Source organism: Cajanus cajan, chromosome 3 (genome assembly GCF_000230855.2).
Source record: "Cajanus cajan strain Asha chromosome 3, NIPB_CcT2T_4, whole genome shotgun sequence".
In the NCBI taxonomy this organism is placed as follows: domain Eukaryota; kingdom Viridiplantae; phylum Streptophyta; class Magnoliopsida; order Fabales; family Fabaceae; genus Cajanus; species Cajanus cajan.
The window spans coordinates 66,883,901-66,906,375 of record NC_138519.1 but is presented as its reverse complement, the minus strand read 5'-3'; the positions used below and the strand labels follow the sequence as shown (position 1 = coordinate 66,906,375).

Here is a 22,475-nt window from a genome sequence, read left to right as displayed (position 1 = left end):
TTTTTAAAAAAATTAAAAATATATGGTATTTTGTTATATAGATTCAAATCAATGTATAAAATATTTTTATGATAATTCATTAATTTAAATTAATGAAACGAAGTATCATATGGTTTTCATATTTTTAAATTTTGTATACTTTAGCTATGTATTAAGAACTTTTAATTCAACGATTGAATCGATGAAATTTGATGTAGAACATGATTTATTGAGTAGAGTAAGTCTACCAAGATTTATTCTTTGAGTAAGTGGATCTCTCTCTTTCTCTCTCTCTCTATATATGTGTGTGTGTGTGTGTGGTGCATATATTATGAGAATGTCATTATTATGTGCTGAATCTCAACTCTTAAATTGAAATAAGCGACATAGATTAAAAAATTACAAAAAAAAAGTTATTAACTACTACTATCATTATAGTTATCTCTATCATTATCATTATTACTTATATCATTAGAAGCATAGTCACCACCATTGTTGAGTCACCGATGGCAAAAGTGGTAGTGGTGGTGATGATAGCAGTGACTACAATGACAATGGTGATGGTTGTGGCAGTGATGATGGGGTGGAAGAGTGAGTGAATATGAGAAATTTGCAATATTAATTTGATAAGTGTGAGACTATGATTTTTTATGAGTGTTTTAATTATGACCTTTTATTTTTAATATGATATTTGAGAGTGATAGTTCTCATTCTCACAGAATATGCCTCCTATATGTGTGTAGGGAAATGACCCACTTACTCTAGAAATAATATTGGTTTAGTTATTTCACTCAATAACCCATAACATATATTAAATTTTAATAATTCAACCGTTAAATTAAAAATTCTTAATGAATTAATTAAATCTATAAACTTTTACAAAATTTAAAAACTATATGATACTTCGTTATATAGATTTAAGTTAACATATAATATGTTTTATGACGATACATCAATTTAGATTAATGTAATGAAGTATCAAATAATTTTTAAATTTTGTAAAAATTTACAGACTTGATCCATTCATTAAAAACTTTTAATTTAATAATTGGATTATTGAAATTTAATATAAATAATGAGTTATTGAATAAACATGAGTTATATATAATAATGTTAATTTGAAAACTATTTGAGTTACTTTACTTACTCTAAGAATTACTCTTGCTTAAATTACCCTATTCAATAACTCATCATTTATATTAAATTAAGAATTCTTAATATAAATAATTTAATTTTTAATCTAAGGATCGAGTAACAAGATTGTTTATGAAAAAAAGTACTATTTAAAATATCAAATTCTTTTAATAATATTTGAATCACATTAAAGCTAAACGAAAATGCTTATAAGTGGTTGTAATTACACAAAAATAAAAATCAATAACATATAGTCTTAGAAAAATTGAACTATAATCTGGAAATAAAAATTTATATATATCTTCGAGTTGATAATTGGAGATTTTTTTTAAAGATTCAGATCATGAAAATTTTCACGGACGGACAAATGGCCAATTATGCTAAACTTTGTTAGTATATATCAATTGTCTCTTAAAGGGAGATCTTTACTTAATCACCACTAGGGATGGCAAATAAACCCGTATCTGTGGGTAATACCCGAACCCGTCCCGACTTTGACGGGGAATACCCGCTTTGACCGGGTACGGGTACGGGTACGGGTAAAACCCGATAAAAGAAATCGGGTACGGGTACGGGGACGGGTATATACTTACCCGCCCTGTCCCCGTCCCCGTCCCCGTCCCCATCCTCATCCCCGATTAAATACCCGTCCCCGTATAATTATTTTTAAAAAAAATAACATTTCAAATATTGTTCTAGGCCACGCTGAGCAAGAGCAAGCAAAAACTTAGGGTTTCAATTTCAAATCTCATTCACACTCCAGCCTCCGACCAAGCACTCTTCTTTCTCCCTCCGAGCCACCGCATCAGCTATGGAGCCACCGCACCAGCCACTCTAGTGTCTACTTTCTCCCTCCGAGCGGCTCCCTCACCACGACTGGTACGTCTCTCTCTCTCTCAATCTTCTTTCTTCCTTCCCTCGCAGCGAAAAATCAAGAAATTCAGCCTTCTTGTGAGCTTTCTACTTACTCCTCTGACGGCTTTGCATCAGATTGGGAATATGTGGAGAAAAGCTCGTAGGGCTGCTTTTGAAGAAACCTTTAAAAGTTTGGTTATATGGTTCAATAAATGTTTGTTTGATTATATGACTGAATAAATGTTTATGGATTAGGAAGGTTTAGGTTTAAGTGAAGAAGATGGGTCTGAATCGGGATGGGTGGCTGCTAGAACTTCCTGCGACCACCTGGGCGCATTATCCGATGATCTGAGTCACATTCCGACCCCTGACACTCACTGCAACACGTGCCAACACCCCACCAAAAACTGGTTGTGCCTTTCCTGTAAGCAGGTTCTGTGCAGCCGTTTTGTGAACAAGCACATGCTCCACCACTTTCACCACACCAACGCGAATCATAGTGTTGCCCTCAGTTTTAGCCTTTTAGGTATTCACTCTCATCACATCACATGCCTTTTCTTTACCATTTGCTTGCTTCGTATTTCATACTCATTTCTCCACTCACTTCCTCAAATAGTGATCTCTCCGTCTGGTGTTTCTCCTGCGACGCCTACTTGGATGCTCAACTCATTCCCCAACTGCGTCCTGTTTATCAACTAGCCTATATACTCAAATTTGGTGAGCCTCCACCACTCCTCCCATCAGATCAGCATCACCTTCCATCTGCAACTTCATTCCAGGGTTAGACTTTAGACTACTCCATTTGCTTATCTTATTTAATTCACTTTTGGATCGTTTAATTCCTTTTCTACATTTGCATAAATCTCAACACTCTAGTAATTATGTTGATTGGAAATTTGAAATTAAAGCTTACAAGTGGATATTTTACTTGATCAATCCCAATGCTTCCCTCTTGTGTTTTCCCCGCGTTTTATACCATTACCTGGCTGATCTGGGAATCACAACTCAGGTGCCACAATGAGATTTCTATGTTGTTGTCATAAATTACGTACATAATGTTGTCTGTTCTTAAATTCAATATGATTTGTAAAATTAACTCGTTTTTCTTTTTCTTTGCCTCTTGATCCTTTATTAACTCTGTTTTCTGGTAGTTGGCATCACTTGTGTGTGTGCTCAAGTTTGTTCTTGTTAAGCAATGGTTCTCGATGTCTTGTATCAGATTTAGCTTCATAGTTAGGAGAGTTCTGTTTCCTTTGTCTCAAGGCAAAGTTCTCAGATTGCTAAACATGTGATGGACTACTAATTTGTTCATCAAAATTGATTTCACCACCCTCGCTTGCATTCTCAAATCAGATTCCCCTCATTCTCCCTCTCTAAGTTCAGAGGCCCCCTCTTTGTCTCACTTGCTCTCTCATCTCTATGATCTAGTTTCTATTCAAAACATGTGATAAAAAATAGCATAGCATCAAATAAATCAGCCATCATAAGATGCTAAAAGGTAAACACAATAGATGTTAACAACATTTCCTGATAGCTGTTAATAACTCTACCAGGGCAGGCATGGACTAGCATAGAAAAGCAAACCAAAATAAGCTGGTAAAATAGTTCAGTTTGAAACCAAACCAGTTTTACTTTTGCCGAAGAGGTTTTCTTTTTGGTGAACCAGTTCAGATCAAGCTTTGAACTGATTTAGGTTGGAAGTAAACCAGTTTAGAACCAGTTTTGAATTTAAAACTGGTTTTTAATATGAATATAACCCAATCAAAATCAGTTTATAACCTGCAAAAACTGGTTTTTCCAAGTGAAAACAACAGGTTCAAAAATAGCATCACTAGACTATATGAATGTATATATATATGCTCACACGCTCATGGAATATATATATTTATTTTTAAAATATTCCTACGGTGTATGAGAAAATTATCCTACGGGAATAAGCCAATAACTAATAAGCTACGGTGCACCAACAGATCACTAGACTATATGAATGTAATTCATTTCAACCAAGTTTAAAATGGGGTTTAGTTAAATGCAAATGCTATGTTACTGGAGTGGAGACTAATTGAATGAATTACCAAGTTTCACACATCCTGTTATCTTGTCTGAATCAGTTATCTCATTGTATATGTAATATTATCACTAACTAAATTGTATATGTAATATTATCACAGACTAAATGGGCCTTTTCGTATTTTATATTTGCTTTTGGTATTTTAACCATTTTTTGTGTGAACTTGCATGCTTGTAGAGAAAATGAACAATGAAGATCAACCTTCACAAGAACCAACCCCACAATCTTTACAACAACCAATTCCATGTCAAGGTTCTACTAGTACTGGTCAAGCATTGATGAATGAACTAATACAAGCACCTTCAGAAGCATCTGATCAAGTAGAGTCAACAACACAAACAGAGAATAGGAGGCTAAAAAGTGTTGTGTGGCAACACTTTGAAAAGATTAGAATTGATGGAAAGGACAAAGCTAAATGTAACTATTGTAACAAATTGCTTGGAGGAGAAGCGAGGAATGGAACAAAGCACTTGCACCACCATTTAGATATATGTGTTTTAAAGAAGGCTTCTACAAGTGGGAAGGGGGGACAAACAATGCTTTTTTCTAAGGTTTTAGGACGTGGGGAAAAGGAATTGGCATGTGGTAGTTATAATGAAGAAAATGCAAGGAGGGAGCTTGCATTGATGATTATATTGCACGAATATCCACTTTCAATAGTGGACCATATTGGGTTTATACGATTTGTAGCAGCAATTCAACCATTATTTCAACTTCCTTCAAGAAATACAATGAAGAAAGAGATACTCGATACCTATGCAGATGAAAAACAAGTTGTCATGAAGTTGATAGATACAAATGAAGGAAGAGTGACAATTACATCAGATATGTGGACTGCAAGCAACCAAGAAAAAGGGTATATGGCTATCACAGCTCACTATATTGATGGCAATTGGACCTTACAGAGCATCATTTTGAGGTACAAAGTTTCTTTAATTTATAGCTTTTTTTACTAATTGGTTTTGCATTTTTTTTATCTTTTTATATGATAATATGATTATATATATAGGTTCATTTATGTTCCTGCACCTCACACAGCTGATAGACTTTGCAATGTATTGATTGATTGTTTGTTGGATTAGAATATTGATACAAAATTATCCACTATTACTTTGGACAATTGTAGCACAAATGATAGCATGGTTGAGAAAATTAAGGATAAGTTGCAGTTAGATAGACTAATTCATAATGGATCTTTGCTTCATATGCGTTTCTCTGCACATATCCTCAATTTGATTGTGAAAGAAGGGTTGGGAGTGTCGCCACCCGCCGAAACGGACCTTGGCATTCGCGACGATGGTCATGACTCTTTTTAAAGTTTTTGAAAAGTGGTGGATTGCTAGAACGACTTATTCTCAAACTGAGACCTTGTCGAACTAACAATTTTATTAAATGATTCACTAATCCATGTTAATCCCAAGCGGGACCCTCCATAGATTAGTGGTTTTCGCAAAGTAGGGTTCTTGGAGTCGCCACCAATGTTTTACTCAAAACATTGGAAAAAGGGATAAGGCAATTGATTTCACAAATCAACTTTGGCCATTACAACCAGAGTCGGGTAAGGGAGTCGGTTACGTGTGAGGAAGGTGTTAGCACCCCACAACGCCCCTTTCGGGTTCCCTATGACGGATTATTTATTAAATAATAGCGTAAAATTACTAAATTACCCCTATTTATTATAAGCGATTATATATTAAATATCTACATGATGAAGAATTTAAATATGCAACAATCAGAAAGCGGTAAAAGAAGGGATTTTTAGAGAAGAAACCTCTTGAAGCGTGCTTTTTATATATCAATGAAGTTTAGGAGGCTTTTTGGCGCTCCCTCCCTCTACAAGCTCGCTCGCTCCTTCCTAAAAAATAATTTTTACTATGGAAATCCAAAAGATTTCCCTTCGACTAAGTTCGAGACTCAAGCAAATGGCTCGTGACTCAAGAACTTCGTCGGATTGACTCTCAGAGCGATTTCTAGGGCAGAACACTGCTCAAAAACCCCAGAATACTCAAGGAGAGAGTCAAAACTGTGTGAAAAAGTGTCAAATGACGTCCAAATGACGTCCTATTTATAGGGATGAGGCGCAGTACGTCCCCTGGGATCAATACGGCCCGTATTGAGTTTTTGTACTTCAATACGGCCGTATTGAATTCAGTACGGCCGTATTGAAATACAGAAACTTCAATACGGCCGTATTGTAGTAAAAAATGTGCAGTACGGTCGTACTGAACTCCAAGGAGGCCGTATTGAGCTCCAAACCTCCCACTTTCTTATTTTTGGCTACTCTAAGACCTCTAAACCTACAGATAGTCATCCTATGGTCTTCTGGGAGTCCTTATAGCTGACTTTCCTTTGATCTTTGAGAGTCTTCGAGTCTTATTTCCGACCCGGACAATTTTAGGGGTCTACAGCTGCCCCCCCTTTACTTAGTCAAACGGCCTTTTGGTGTACCGTTTGATAAGTAAAGGAGTTGACCCAATTGTCCGGGGAATAAGCCATTCTTCCGACTTGTAGTATCTTCAGGTGGGAAAATTGTTGAGTAGCCTCTCCAGGTTGAGTTTGCCCTCTCCAGGGTGAGTATTAGTCGTCGCCTCTCCAGGCTCATGCATACCTCCGTGTTCTTGACAACCTCGGGGTAGCTGAGTACCGCCTCTCCAGGCTATACCAACGTGTTCTTGACAACCTCGTGGTAGTTGCATACCTCCGTGTTCTTGACAACCTCGGGGTAGCCGAGTACCGCCTCTCCAGGCTATACCAACGTGTTCTTGACAACCTCGTGGTAGTTGCATACCTCCGTGTTCTTGACAACCTCGGGGTAGCCGAGTACCGCCTCTCCAGGCTATACCAACGTGTTCTTGACAACCTCGTGGTAGTTGCATACCTCCGTGTTCTTGACAACCTCGGGGTAGCCGAGTACCGCCTCTCCAGGCTATACCAACGTGTTCTTGACAACCTCGTGGTAGTTGCATACCTCCGTGTTCTTGACAACCTCGGGGTAGCGTGAGTTTTCCCTCTCCAGGGATTTGTGATGATTTTGTCTCCACAGTCCACGATGCTGCTTCGACGATTGTTTTTGATTTTTGTGCCACTGAGGGCTGGATAACGCAGGGATCCGTCTAGGGGATGTGCAGTTACTCATAGGTTCTTGTGTCCCAACTTTCCATTGCGTAGTTGGTGCCCATTGAGGAATTTCTGTTTCCTTGGGTTGTAGACACGAAGATGCTCTTTCTGAGATGAGCGGTGCCTTATGATTTGGCTGACGTCCTTTCGACGTTGGTGGAGTACCCCGGTTATCCTTATTCGGGTGACTCTTTTTGATTTTCTGGTTTTATTGCCTCTGCGTAGGCTGTTATCCACTAGGGGATTCTGTCGTTTTGTTGTGATTAGCCTCTTCTGTTAGGCAGATCATCTTGACGCTTGATGTTTGGCTGAGAGCCGGATTCCACTTGGGGAATGATTATTTGTCTTTTGTGATTTTTCTTGAAGGGGTGCCTCTGAGTAGGCGAGTGGGGATTTAAAGTTTATATATCCCAGAGTATTATTTAGAAAGCCTCTTCAGGCTTAGCTTCACTCATCGCTTGAGTTGGAAAGCTATCCTCCACTGAGGAGGTCATAGTCCTTTCGACTCGGATATTCTGTTTAGACGATCAAACCCTCCTTGGGGAATCTTGCTGATCTTGGTTTGATAGCTTTCACTGGGGAATTTGGCCCGTGAGTGGAAGCTGAGATATCTCTGGGGAGTATTATTTCGGCGAGCCTCTCCAGGCTCAATTATTCTGTACAATTTGTTGAGTATTATTTCGGCGAGCCTCTCCAGGCTCAGTTATTCTGTGGGAGTATTGTTTCGGCAAGCCTCTCCAGGCTCAATTATTCTGTACGATGAATTGGTTTTTTGTTCAGCCCGAGAATGCGAGCTGAAACGTCTTTTGGAGAGTATTATTTCGGCAAGCCTCTCCAGGCTTAATTATTCTGTGGGAGTATTATTTCAGCAAGCCTCTCCAGGCTCAATTATTCTGTGAGAGTATTATTTTGGCAAGCCTCTCCAGGCTCAGTTATTCTGTATGAGTATTGTTTCGGCAAGCCTCTCCAGGCTCAGTTATTCTGTATGAGTATTGTTTCGGCAAGCCTCTCCAGGCTCAATTATTCTGTATGAGTATTGTTTCGGCAAGCCTCTCCAGGCTCAATTATTCTGTATGATGTGATTGATTTTCTGAATTTTCGCCTTTTTTTGTCGTTTTTTTGACTTTTTCTGTATTTTTGCCTTTTTTGTCATTTTTTGGCTTTCTCTGTATTTGATTGCTTTTTCTGTCGATTTGCGGCTTTTTCTGTTGACCGTTGCCATACACAAGCAATTTTTCCTATTTTTCTATTTTATGCAATTGCCTCATGAAGAGGTCTTTGAAAATTTCTTTGTGGCCAATACGGCCATATCCATTTCATTACGCCCGTATTGAGTTGAAAATTTGTTCATAACCCTATTTTTAGTACGGGTGTATTGAACATGATACGGGCGCATTTGTTGTTTCTGAAGTTTGATTTGATTTGATTTTTTTTTTTTTTTTTTTAGATAAACAGAGAATAAGTGATCTTCCAGTACACCTATCATCTGTATGCATGTATGTGATGTATGATGCACCTAATTCTATTTGATTTATCTTTCAAAAGAATTAACCGATGCGTTTTTTGTTTGGATTCTGCCATTCCTCAAGACGGACTGTGCGCTGCCGACTTCTATAACTGAGGAATGATGCATGTTATATCGAGATTTGGTGCCATCAACCCAGTGATTCTTCCCTTCCTTTAGAAGATGTGTCAACCCTCCTATTGACCACTATATCTCCATGTTTCCACTAGATTATTCTAAAATCGTTTGGGACAAGAGAGAAAAGAAGGGAAAGGTATATTTTTTGTTCGAAAGTTTGTGTTTTAGAGGGGATTATTATTATTTTGAAAAATGGTTTTTGTAAGAATGGCTGGCCAAGGTAGGCTTATGTGTTTAGGCTTGTTTGTTTAAGCACTTATGAAGTTAATAAAATCTTGTTTATTGACGTTGTGATTTTGACAACTTGGATAGCTTCCCTTGAGCCTTTCTTTTTGAATTCGGCTCATGGTACCATCATGGATTTCTTTTGCTTTTTGATTGTCCTTATTTTTGCCTAAAACACCCTTTTGTGGCGTTTTAGCGGACTTTTGTTTTTGTTCATTTTTGCAACCCTAACTTTTGCCTAGGTCACCCTTTCGTGAGATTCCTAGCGGGTCTTTTGCTCTTATTTTTGCGCAGCCCCCTTTTTGGGTTTCCTGCCGAGCTTCTTTTATTTTAAAGGATTTCTTTTTATCCATGATGGCACTTGTCGAGGCCAAGGGAAGGTGCTCCAAGTTGTCACACACACTTCCACATAAAAATGATGCGGGTTTATTGTTAAGATGACAATCTTAACCTCATTCATGCTTATTCAAACAGGGTTAAAATAATGTGGTCTAGAATTTTATTATAAGCAAGAAGAGAAGCAGTAAGAAATAATAAAGAATGATTTTATTATAATCATAATGGAAACATGTGCCCTATCGAGGTTCGGGGGTCGGGCTGTCCCCGAGGAGTGATCTCTAATAGTCATCAGGTCTATACATCCCTATCAGAAGGAGAAAAGCACTTGATGACGACGACCGGCCTTGACGCTTGTGAACCGGCCTTCCTAAAGATCTGGCTTAAAGAACGTCGAGAAGGATCTTGGTTCCTCTTCGTCCTTTGATCTTTATTAGGGTTGTATCCTAACCCTTGTTTCCCCGGATTATCCTTGATAATAGGTAGCTCGGGAATTCCTTGGGAATCTTTGCCAAGTCCTTGTCCCGGCAAGTATCCGTTCTTGGTGAGCATGTAGGCTACCGTCTTCATTTCTCGGGGAAACGTTTCAACATTGGCACTTTCCAATGCTTGGAAGGCGGTCTCTAGATTTTCCTCCTCGGATTCTTTATTTTCCTTTCCTTTATTCTTGGGAGCTTTTATCATGAAGATCATTGGGAGTGTAGATCCTGCCACTCCTAGTCATGCCCCCAAGTCCAGCGATGTTAGAGAAATCGCTGTCGGCAGAAAAATGGATGTCGTATATCCATGGCACAGCCTTATTTGATTCGTAGGGAAAAGGCCTTGGAGCGATGATCCTTAACGGTGTCGGACCTTCCCCTTTGTTCGTCTTGATTACCAACAACGAAGTTGTCGTGTGCTCGCTTGGCGCAGTTGTTGGTTTGCATTTGATAACAAATGGCGTGCGATCCACTCTTTGATTATACGCATCGATTAATTCTTTCTTTTTATTAATGTTTATTATTAAATTACTTGGAGAGATGTATGCAAATGAATGACTATGAAATGCAAAGGCAATTGAGAGATTTCATAAATCAAAAACTTGATTTCATTGATCATAGAAAGTGTACAACTTATCATACACTGCTTTGAAGCAATTTTTTACAATATGAGAAAAACCGATAAAAACCCACAGGCGGGTTCATTTTTCTTCTCCATTCATCTTCGGCTTCCTCTACATGGCGGGCCATTGCTTCGACTTGCGTATGGACTGCTTGGCTCATATCATCACTGATCTTTTGAGCGTCCTTCGCCTTTTGATTATGGTAGTTGATCATGGCCTGCAGTTCATTAAGTTCGTCTTCGGCTCGATCCTTCTCCTCCCGGAGTCTAGCCATCTGTGCTAGTCCCTCTCTTTCCTTTTTGCGAAAATCGAAAAGGCTTGCGGTTTGTTGTTGAGCAACTTCCCGCCATTGTTGTGCGTCGGATCGAGTCAAGAGCAGATCGTCTTGCATGTCCTTGATCAACTGTGCCAGCCTTGCATGCTCGGCTTCAAGGTGTGCTATCTTTGTGTTGACTTCTAGGAGTTGACTACTCGGTTCAACCTTTGGCATTTTGGATGCCCGAGTAGCCTCCTCATTGAGGTTAGCACACTCATCCTTGAGCCGCTCTATCTCGTGGTCTTTCTTCTTGCAATGCCTTTGTAGACCATCGATGACGAAACTGGATTCTTCATTTTTCTCTTCAAGAACTCTCATTTGAGCTCCCATAATTTCCAGCTTCTTGGTCAAGGCGTCGACTTGTTCTTGCATTAACCTCCTTGTGGTTGCGGTTGCGCAAGAGGTGGATGGTTGAGACACCCCCCTCTCGCTCCTCCATATCTCGTAGTCGGTGGAGGCGGATACCCGAGGCTTTCCAAGCTCTCGATCTCCCTCATAGATTGGTTTCTCCCACGCTCTAATGACAGCGTGCATATCCCTCTGATGCTCGGAATCAAAGGAGAAACACAACCCTCCAAGCTCCTCTTTAGTAGGAATAATTTGAGTCCTCATTAGTTGTCTCATAACCAATCTAGGTGAGTAGGCTATGCAACCTCTGAGGCCCATCAATGGTATGCTTGGATAACTGCCGCATCTTGTCAATACATTACTTGGACGGAACCAAGGACAAACCCACGTGAAGTGCTCAATACTCCACTGTTCCATCTCTTCCTTCCACTCGGAAGCATATCGGCGGCGTACGGGGATCTTCGAAAAACTCCTCAACGGATCGGGCAAGGTCCCCATGTGACTAGAGGCATAGAAGTGTGTGATGCCCCACACATACAACAAGGAGGTGCAGCATCGGATAGTCTTCCCTTGCTTCTGTTGAGATAGGTTGACAGAAAGCAAGGTGTCGGCAAGAATGGTAGGCACGGGACTCTTCATGTGTACGTCCCAAGCGAAGAAGGCGTCCATAGCAGCATGGTCCACTGTGTTAGCGTGAAAGGGGAATAAGATCGTCCCAAATACGGCTAACGCTAAAGTCTTGTTGAAAGCTAACCAATCTCCCTCACCAGCCAAGGAAGAGAGGTGGTCTTCAATCATTGCGAGCTTCCAACCCTTGATACTGCCGTTCCCCACTAATGCAGATAAACGTGATGGCATTTTGACTTGAGTTGCGACCCTCTCCACGGCCACATGATTGCCATGAAAGATATAGACCCCGGCTGATTTGGGCCATCGAAGCATGAGCTCGTACTCCTCGAGAGTAGGAACTAAGTCAAACTGAGGGAACTCGAAACAATGCAGATCGAGACTCCAAAAATGGACCAATGCTCTCAGAAAAGTTGGATCCACACAAATCTTCATCAAGTCGAGGACTCGTCCATAAGATTTTTCGAACTCCAAACGAGCCTCTCGCGGCATCAAGGAACAGAGGTGATCCAAACTCTCGGCACGGTACAATAAGAAGTCCACTTTCTTCAATTGCCCTTGTATTCCCCTAGATCCCTCCATAATCTACAATAAAATGCATGATATGAGATGGTGTTGTTGAATATGCATGCATAGTGTTTATTTAACTAAGCATTATCATGTTTTCGGGATATTCCTAAAATGATGCATGATATTGCTTGGTTTGGATAAATAACCCTTTTTTTTCTTTTTTTTGGGTATTTTGTTTTTTGTATTTTTTTGGGTGAAAAGGGAAACTACCTATATGAATGTGATGAAGGTAGATGTTAACACCATGTAATGGAAGATTCTTATTCCTATTTATTCTTATTTTAAAAAGGAATGTTGTATGTTTAAAGAATGCAATGTATGCTCAAACAATGTCACATAAACAATGCACAAACAATTCACTCATCCACGAACAGTCACGAGCGAATCACGAGGTAGGGGTATCCTGCAGAAAAGTGCATATTCAAGGAGGTTCTAACTGTTCTCACTGGTCTGAGGCCCCCAAGGTGCCCCCATTATAGGGACCCAATTCCTCTCGTCGTAAGTCGATGGAAAGTTCCAACGCACTGTCGGACTCGAGTTCATGGTTATCACCTTGAGTGATGTTTTCCGACAACGGTCTACGGGCACCTATAGACCCATTCGACAACCGGCCGTACTAACATCCACTCCCTATGGCTTTCCACTCATGCCCCCGGGTATAGAGGGAACTGTTGTGTGCAAAGGTTTGTGTGCAGTTTTTATTTCAAACAATTGCGAGAATTTAAACATACAACAATTATTAAAGCCAAATAGATAAACATGTTATCATACAAGTGAGGGGTAATGAAGTAATTTTAAACTATTATTTTAAAAATAATCCATCACTAAATGGGACTGACTCTCGAGGCTTCCCCAGTGGAGTCGCCATCTGTCGCCACCCGCCGAAACGGACCTTGGCATTCGCGACGATGGTCATGACTCTTTTTAAAGTTTTTGAAAAGTGGTGGATTGCTAGAACGACTTATTCTCAAACTGAGACCTTGTCGAACTAACAATTTTATTAAATGATTCACTAATCCATGTTAATCCCAAGCGGGACCCTCCATAGATTAGTGGTTTTCGCAAAGTAGGGTTCTTGAAGTCGCCACCAATGTTTTACTCAAAACATTGGAAAAAGGGATAAGGCAATTGATTTCACAAATCAACTTTGGCCATTACAACCAGAGTCGGGTAAGGGAGTCGGTTACGTGTGAGGAAGGTGTTAGCACCCCACAACGCCCCTTTCGGGTTCCCTATGACGGATTATTTATTAAATAATAGCGTAAAATTACTAAATTACCCCTATTTATTATAAGCGATTATATATTAAATATCTACATGATGAAGAATTTAAATATGCAACAATCAGAAAGCGGTAAAAGAAGGGATTTTTAGAGAAGAAACCTCTTGAAGCGTGCTTTTTATATATCAATGAAGTTTAGGAGGCTTTTTGGCGCTCCCTCCCTCTACAAGCTCGCTCGCTCCTTCCTAAAAAATAATTTTTACTATGGAAATCCAAAAGATTTCCCTTCGACTAAGTTCGAGACTCAAGCAAATGGCTCGTGAGTCAAGAACTTCGTCGGATTGACTCTCAGAGCGATTTCTAGGGCAGAACACTGCTCAAAAACCCCAGAATACTCAAGGAGAGAGTCAAAACTGTGTGAAAAAGTGTCAAATGACGTCCAAATGACGTCCTATTTATAGGGATGAGGCGCAGTACGGCCCCTGGGATCAATACGGCCCGTATTGAGTTTTTGTACTTCAATACGGCCGTATTGAATTCAGTACGGCCGTATTGAAATACAGAAACTTCAATACGGCCGTATTGGTTTCAGTACGGCCGTATTGTAGTACAAAATGTGCAGTACGGCCGTACTGAACTCCAAGGAGGCCGTATTGAGCTCCAAACCTCCCACTTTCTTATTTTTGGCTACTCTAAGACCTCTAAACCTACAGATAGTCATCCTATGGTCTTCTGGGAGTCCTTCTGGCTGACTTTCCTTTGATCTTTGAGAGTCTTCGAGTCTTATTTCCGACCCGGACAATTTTAGGGGTCTACAGGGAGTTGTAAAAGAAGGCGTGGAAAAAATTCGGGGAAGTGTAGCATATTGGACAGCAACACCTAAGAGGGTAGAAAAATTTGAAGAAACAACTAAACAGTTGCGAATTCCTTTCAACAAAAAATTAACTTTAGATTGTCCAACAAGATGGAATTCCACTTTTAAGATGCTTGATATTGCTTTGTGTTATAAGGATGTGTTTTTTCGATTAAAGCAGCGTGAATCTCAATACACTTGTTTGCCAACTGAATCACAATGGGAGTTTGCAAAAGATGTTTGTGGGAGATTGAGAATGTTTAATGATATTACAGAAATAATTTCTGGATCCAAATATCCAACTGCCAACATTTTTTTCCCAAAGATTTGTGAGATCAAACTTGTAATAGATGAATGGGTAAAGTCTCCTAATCAAATCATTCACAATATGGCAGAACAAATGTTAAAGAAATTTGAAAGTTATTGGAGTTCCATTCATGATATCATGGGAGTAGCTTCTGTTTTAGATCCAAGGTACAAAATGGATTTGCTTGAATATTATTTTGATAAATTGTATGACATTGATTGTGATTAGGAAATTAGTAGAATTCGTCAATTGTGTTATGATTTGGTTTCTGAATATCAAGCAAAGAAGAATGATGGGTCTTCTTCTGGGTTTTCATCATTTGAGGAGGGAAATGTTGGTGATAGTGGCATGAGTGATTTTGTAAAGTTCATGGCAAAAAAGAAAAAAGCTAGAACTTCATCTATGAAAACAGAGTTGGATTATTACTTGGAGGAAGATAATTTACCTATTACATCGGATTTTGATATCTTATCATGGTGGAAAACAAATGGGTTGAAGTATTCAATACTTCAAGCAATTGCAAGGGATGTTTTAGCCATTCCAATCACTACTTTAGCTTCTGAATCTGCTTTTAGTGCCGGCGGTCAAATAGTAAGTCCTAATCGTAGTCGACTTAATCATACTACCGTAGAAGCTTTGATGTGTACTAAAAGTTGGCTTGGAACTCAGACTATCTAGGTAAATTAATAAAAAATAAATTAGCATTAATGGTCAATTAGTAATTTTGTATCAATTCTAAATTTCTAATTAATATTCTATATTTGATGTTTGTAGGTGCTAAAGCCACTAAAGAAAAAATTACTTTAATCAGTGAAAGTGAATCTGATGATGAAGGTATATTATATTTTAATATTACAAATTTTCAATTTCATTTATCACATCTAAAGTTTATCTTTTTTGTATGCAGGTGGATTGCATGCAAGTGGAATTACTGAACATGTGCAAAATTAATAGATGTTGTAAGTGGATTTTAATTTTATTACTCCAATCTAATTTTTCGATTCTAATTTTTAAAATTTTCATTCATAACTCGATTCTAATTTTTTATAAATTGTCTTATGATAGGTGGACTGAAGCTTAATGACATTACTCAACATTTTTCACTTGCAAGATGAATTTTAATTTTTATTTGAGAAATTTCAGTTTATTTTGTTATTTCAACTCAACATTGTGGATGTTTATTTGTGACATTACTCAACATTTGTGGTTGTTTAATTTGTAAGATTTTAATTATGTGTGGTTATTTATTATGATGTGAAATATTTGTAGTTGTTTAATTATTAACAAGTCTCTTGATTAAAATATGAGATAGACAAACAACCCAATTATCATTATAATATGACATAAAGATAAGTTAAAAATATTTTTTTTTTAAAAATTATTTTTTTAAAAAAAAATATTTTTTTACAGGTACGGGTACGAGTACAGGTATACCCGATACCCGACGGGGACGGGGATGGGACAAAATTTACATACCCGAAAGGTATGGGTTTGAGTCGTGGGGACGGGGACGGGTATCATGAAACCCGTACCCGCCCCGTCTCGTTGCCATCCCTAATCACCACTCTTAATAGTAGGGATTTATAGTTTCACAACTAAGCTATTGCGCGATATCAATTAAATGAATTAATGATAAAAAATTATTTCATAAAATAACATTTAAATTATTATTTGGTTTATGAAAAAAAGAAGAAAAAAAAGAGAAGAAAAAATTTAACACCCTTTTCATTTTGATGCTTGAAAAGACATAAAACACAAGACTTTATACATTATAAGTTATGAAGTTTTTTTTTTCTTTTAAAAGTGAGATTAAATCTAATTATCAACTTTACAAAATTGATTTATAAAATAAGAATAACTCTCCACTTATATATTCTATTAAGGTTTTATTATTAATTGAGGTAAGACTTCCAACATACCTCTTTATACCAAAAACAGAATATCTCAAGCATAAAATTTATGAATTGTACATTTGTATTAATTTGATAATTATCTAATAGTGAGTAGTCTAATAAACACTGACAATAAATAATTGTTAGGATAAACTTTGATATTATCTTAAAATGGTTATTGAGTTTAACTAATCTCTACAAAATTGACTTTTTAAGGTAAATGTTATCTTCTACTTATAATTATATGTTGGTCTTGTCTCTACTTAGTGTCAGACTTGAGTTTTTCCTAATGTATCTTCTCATTTCTATCACTATTAGACTTGATATATGGATAAATGATAATTAACACCTAACATTATTGAATTTAGTATGAGAATAAGTAATGAGTGACCATTTTAAAATGATCTATGATAAGCGAGATTTAGATTTTTGTCTAATACACACTTTACATCAAACACTATTGAATTTAATACATGTATAAATAGTGAATAATATTATTTTAATAAATTTAGAGTAGTTATGATATTATTTTAAGAAAGTAAAATTATATCTAATGCAACCTTACAAAAATAACTCATAAAATAATTATTGCTTTTCTCTTATATATTCTATTAAAATTCTATTAATGGTACAAGATTTCAAACAAAACTAAAAGTTAATAATTACTTTAAGACAATTTTTTATTTTAATTTTAAAAATATAATAATAATAATAATAATAATAATAATAATAATAATAAATAGAAAGAAATTGAAGAAAATAAATGAACATATTCACATAATACTCACATATTTCTAATGTAGTTTAACCAATTGAGTTGACTTAGATATATACATGATATCTCAAGATAGTTATAAGGAAGGGCAAATGCATTAGGGTGATATCTCAAGATAGTTATAAGGAAGGACAAATGCATTAGGGAGCTAGTAAGAGCCTTGATCCCCTTTAATCCAAAACTTAATTAGTGGGGGGTACGAATGTACTATTTGTTAAACTTATTCTTAATGATTTTTGATATTTTAAAAGTCATGCATTTTAGACAATATTCTCATTAATATAGTGACTTGACTGATAACTAAATTAGGTGGTGAAGTTATATAAACAACATGTGTTGACAAATCAAAACGAATAGATTCAGTTGTTCACATCGTCCTTGCTGCGAGGCAGCATAAACAAACCGTTTCCAAAAACCTTCATATACAAAACAGGAAAAGATAATGTAAAAATCAGCAACGAAAATAAAAACAAAAAATGAGACAGAAAATAGGAGGAGAAAAAAATCCAAAGGCATGATAATCACAAATGTAAAATGTTGTCGGAAAGCAGCATCAAATGCTGTAGATCCTCCCACATTTCGAGCTGCCATTGGGTACACGTCACATCAATGATTCACCTTACTAACGATTGGTCCACGTTTTGAGATCACTATGTTTGCGTTTTATTTTTCAGAAATATTTTAATGGATAGAAAACTCCAATAATACCATGGCCAGTGAACAAGAGTCTCCTTAAATCCCGACCCGTGTCGAGGCTGCACAACACAAGACACTTGTCGACTCCACCACACTCCCCAATCTCAAGATCGCTGCGACACGACACTCCCAAGTCCAACCTTGATGAACTCAATTTGAGAATAGGCCCAAACAAAAACACTAACCCAAGGTAATTTTATTCCCCCTTTCATTCTCACCGCCATTGTTTTCCTCTACATATCCATATCTGAACCCTTCCCATGATTATTATTTTTCATTTCCTTTCCCTTTACTATTACTGCCGCTCTTTTTATATTTCGCTCCTTTGCGCCGACAATTTTAATCGATGTGGGATTATTTTTCTTCCTATTTCTCCTCGACCAACAATTCTCTCGCCTCGTGAGTTTTTCCGATCGCCACCGAGCTCTGCCCTGAGGGGTCGAATTGCTATTTCTAGATGCGAGTGGTGCGTGAAACAGGGGGGTTTCAATAATTGGATGCGATATTTGTGTAATAGTGACAATTATTTTTTAAGATAAAAAGAATATCAGGTTGGAGATGGTGACGCTTCTGAAAGATTTTTCGATTTTAGTGACTTCGCCAAAAAAAGCAAGTTGGATTATGTTAAACTCGTAAAAGGGTGTTGGTATCTCGGAGAAATTAGTTAACTTTTTCAGTTACAAACGCGCGTGTATAAATTTAACTTCCATCTACATCATCAGGTTTTAGGTTACTAGCTCAGAGGTTAATTTATCTAACATACCAAAGTAGTATAGTATTTATTTTTCTCCTAGTACAAAACACCAAAATAACAGACAACTGAGGTTTAGATCTGACTTGTCTCCATAAATTAGTCATGGTAGGTTTCAGTTTTGCCATTCGCAGAGACTTTGGATTTTTGCGAGTTTACATGAAATTGTTTTCGAACTGTTTTGTTACTGATCCGTCAAATAATGTTGTTGTAACAACGTTCTACTTCTACCTGAAAATTTTCTTTCTTAGCCTTGTGGGGGTAGTGATTTGAAGTTTTAACCAGTTAATTAATAATTATATGCTATTTTAACTTGATTAATGAAATGCTTTTTTTTTTGTTCCGATATTTTGTATGGTTAGATCTGAATACAAGGGAACCAGTCCAAAGCGCACTGACTGAAAATAGCACATGATCTACTTAGGCATGATTGCTACGTAAGACAAAGTTTGCTTAAGTAAGCTCTTACGTCTGCTTCAAGTATTGGAAAGTGGGGTAAAAGATGAACTTCAGAAATTACGGAGATGACCCCACTTGGGATGCCATGCAGGGGAAGACACCAACAAATGTAACTCTGATGAGACAACCCTCAGTGTACTCCCTCACATTTGATGAGTTTCAAAGCACCATGGGTGGGATTGGGAAGGATTTTGGGTCCATGAACATGGATGAACTCTTGAAGAACATTTGGACAGCCGAGGAGACTCAAGCCTTGGGATTTTCAGCTGGTGCAGGAGAAGGTTATAACCATAACCCAATTAGTGGTGGCTTGCAAAGACAAGGCTCATTGACATTGCCAAGGACTCTTAGTCAGAAAACAGTAGATGAGGTTTGGAGGGACTTGATCAAAGATAGTGGTGGGGCCAAAGATGGGAGTGGCAATGATGGTGGTTCATCCATGCCTCAAAGGCAACCAACATTGGGAGAAATGACTTTGGAGGAGTTTTTGGTGAGAGCTGGGGTTGTTAGAGAGGATGTGCCTCAACAAATTGGTAAACCAAACAACAATGGATCATGGTTTGGTGACTTTCATAGACCAAACACTAGCACTGGCCTACTTCTTGGCTTTCAACAACCAAATAGAAGCAATGGGAATTTGGGTGAGAGGGTGGCGGACGGAAATAACAATAACAATAGCTTAGTCACCAAACATCCTCCTCCCTTATCACTAAACTCAAACCACTCTCAAAGACAAGCACAACAGCCACCACCACTTTTCCCAAAACCAACCAATGTGGCTTTTGCTGCTCCTATGCACTTGTTGAACAATGGTCAACTTGCTAGCCCTGGCAGAAGGGGAGGGTTGCTTGGAGTTGTTGACCATTCAATGAATGTTGGAATGGTTAGTTTACCCAATGCTAATGTCACAGCTACTGGGGCTTCTCCCTCATGTAAATTATCACCGAATGTAATTACAAGGAGTAATGGAGATACCTCTTCAACGTCACCAGTTCATTATGTAATCAACAGGGGAAGGAAATGCAGTGCCATAGAGAAAGTGGTCGAGAGGAGACAGAGGAGAATGATAAAAAACAGAGAATCAGCTGCCAGGTCACGGGCTCGTAAGCAGGTTAACAGCCTTACATGTAGAATATTCGTATACAAAATTTCAACAACTTCTCTGCTAAAAATATAAAGTTTCAACTAAAAATTTTCAGATCTTTTAAATTTGTATCCGAGCTAACTCTTAATAATTAAATGCATTAGTTCAACTGTTCTAACATAAAAGATATCAACACATGACATTTTGAATAACTATTTTTATTACTAATATTAATAGTATTTTTTATCTTAAAAATACATTCCAAAAGAGGCAACTTTTGTTGTGCCAAACTTGTGTTAAGACAAACATTTTTCTTGATGCATTTTTGTGTAGAGTTAAGAACATATACTTTATATCATAATTTTATTATTTGATAAAATTCATGTATGTTTCGTTTTAAAAAAATAAGCCCATTTTCCTTTTTAGTGTAACTCCTAATAATAAAAATAATTAAAGAAATTGTTTGAGTTGAAAATATTTTTTTCTCACTTTTACAAAATGCTACATTTATTGTAAAGATTTTACTGAGAAAAAAAAATGTTTGTTGCTTGTGGGTTGTAACTAGTCTTATGCCTTCTTGTCAAGAGCAATGTTCGCGAGACACACTTCTAATTTACTCTGTACATCCTGCTAAAATTATTTGGTTCACTCTGTTTTTAGGGGGATTCACAATTCCTCAGAACAACTAAGTTAGATAATATTCGTTCACTTATTAACATTCTTCATTCAAGTTATACTTCAGATTCAACTAGATTATAATCTTAGAAATACTATTCATGAACTGTAAAATTCATAACAAAGAGAGAAAGTAAAATACATGCACATTAGATAATCCCCTCCCCCATCCCCACCCCCAATGTTATATGATGCCGTTCTTATGGCCCTTCTTATAAAATGATTTATTGCACACGTACTAATTTTTGTCTCTTCTTGAATGGCAGGCCTACACTTTCGAACTAGAAGCCGAAGTTGCAAAACTTAAGGAATTAAACAGAGAATTACAAAGAAAACAGGTATGTTGTCATTGTGCACCACATCCTCATTAGTGATTTGTTAACTGAGGTTTTGGCTGTCTCTGACTACGTTTGGTTTCATACAGGCAGAAATTATGGAAATGCAGAAAGATAAGGTATTATATCTTATGTTCTCTATATCTACCTAGTATTTATAAGCAAATCCGGAAAGCTGATTAAACTCTTTTTTTTATTTTTCATTTATTTCAGCCGGAATTGGACCCTGCATGCAGATCACGTGTAACTAAAATACAATGCTTGAGAAGGACACTTACTGGACCGTGGTAGACTATGTGAATGTGAGTCTTTGTTTGTAAGTGATAGCTATTCGAATGAAGCCATTGTTATGTCATAAGGACTGGAGTATAAGTATGTATGTGAACCGTGAGGTAATTGCAGTCCATATTGTTAGATGTATAGGAACTAGGACTCTAGGAGTGTTCAGTTGTACATTAAACTTGTATCTTTGAATAATAGACTATTATAAGCTTAAAATACCTTTTTTTCAAGTCTTTATAATTTTATTTACTTTATTTTTTAATCTTTTTAATTTTAAATAAATATTTTTAGTTTTTATACTTATTTATTTAATTATTTTTAGTTCTTATAATTTAAAGTAAATTTTTTAGTTTATATACTTGCAACTTTTTTAATTATTTTAGTCTCTATTGATATTTTTTTTAATATTGTCTGTTTAATATTAATATGATAAAGATCTTTAATTTTTGTAAGATAAAAAAATGGTGTTTCAACAATAAATCTCGTAGGTGAGAATACAAAAAAGACACGAGCCATTAAGGGACCTAATTTAAATTAGTTCCAGTAAAATAAATTTAATATTAGACATACAAAATTGAATTAATATCTTCTACAAATCAATACGAAATAGATAATATTACAATACAACAAAAATTAACATAAGAGACATAAAGGATTTAAAACCTACAAGTATATAAAATAAAAAAGATAAATTTTAAACTATAAGAACTAGAAAGGATTGAAAAAGATAAATATAGAAACTAAAATGATTTATTTTAAACTATTAAAACTAAAAGATAAAATAAGTGAATTTTAGGAATAAAAAATACTTTAACCCTGTCA

The 22,475-nt window shown here is 36.9% G+C and overlaps 1 protein-coding gene across 2 annotated transcripts; it reads left to right on the top strand.

The window, feature by feature from the left end:
• The first annotated feature begins 18,082 nt into the window (after positions 1–18,082).
• Positions 18,083–21,883, top strand: ABF3 (abscisic acid responsive elements-binding factor 3). 2 transcript variants are annotated; one of them, XM_020350658.3, is made up of 5 exons: positions 18,083–18,257; positions 19,181–20,388; positions 21,303–21,374; positions 21,461–21,490; positions 21,585–21,883. In XM_020350658.3, the coding sequence occupies exons 2-5, from the start codon at positions 19,321–19,323 to the stop codon at positions 21,660–21,662; spliced, it is 1,248 nt and encodes a 415-aa protein (XP_020206247.1). In that variant the 5' UTR covers positions 18,083–18,257; positions 19,181–19,320; the 3' UTR covers positions 21,663–21,883. The 2 variants fall into 2 exon arrangements, with proteins under 2 accessions (XP_020206247.1, XP_029125682.1); XM_029269849.2 differs by lacking the exon at positions 18,083–18,257 and adding an exon at positions 18,291–18,533.
• Positions 21,884–22,475: the final 592 nt, after the last annotated feature.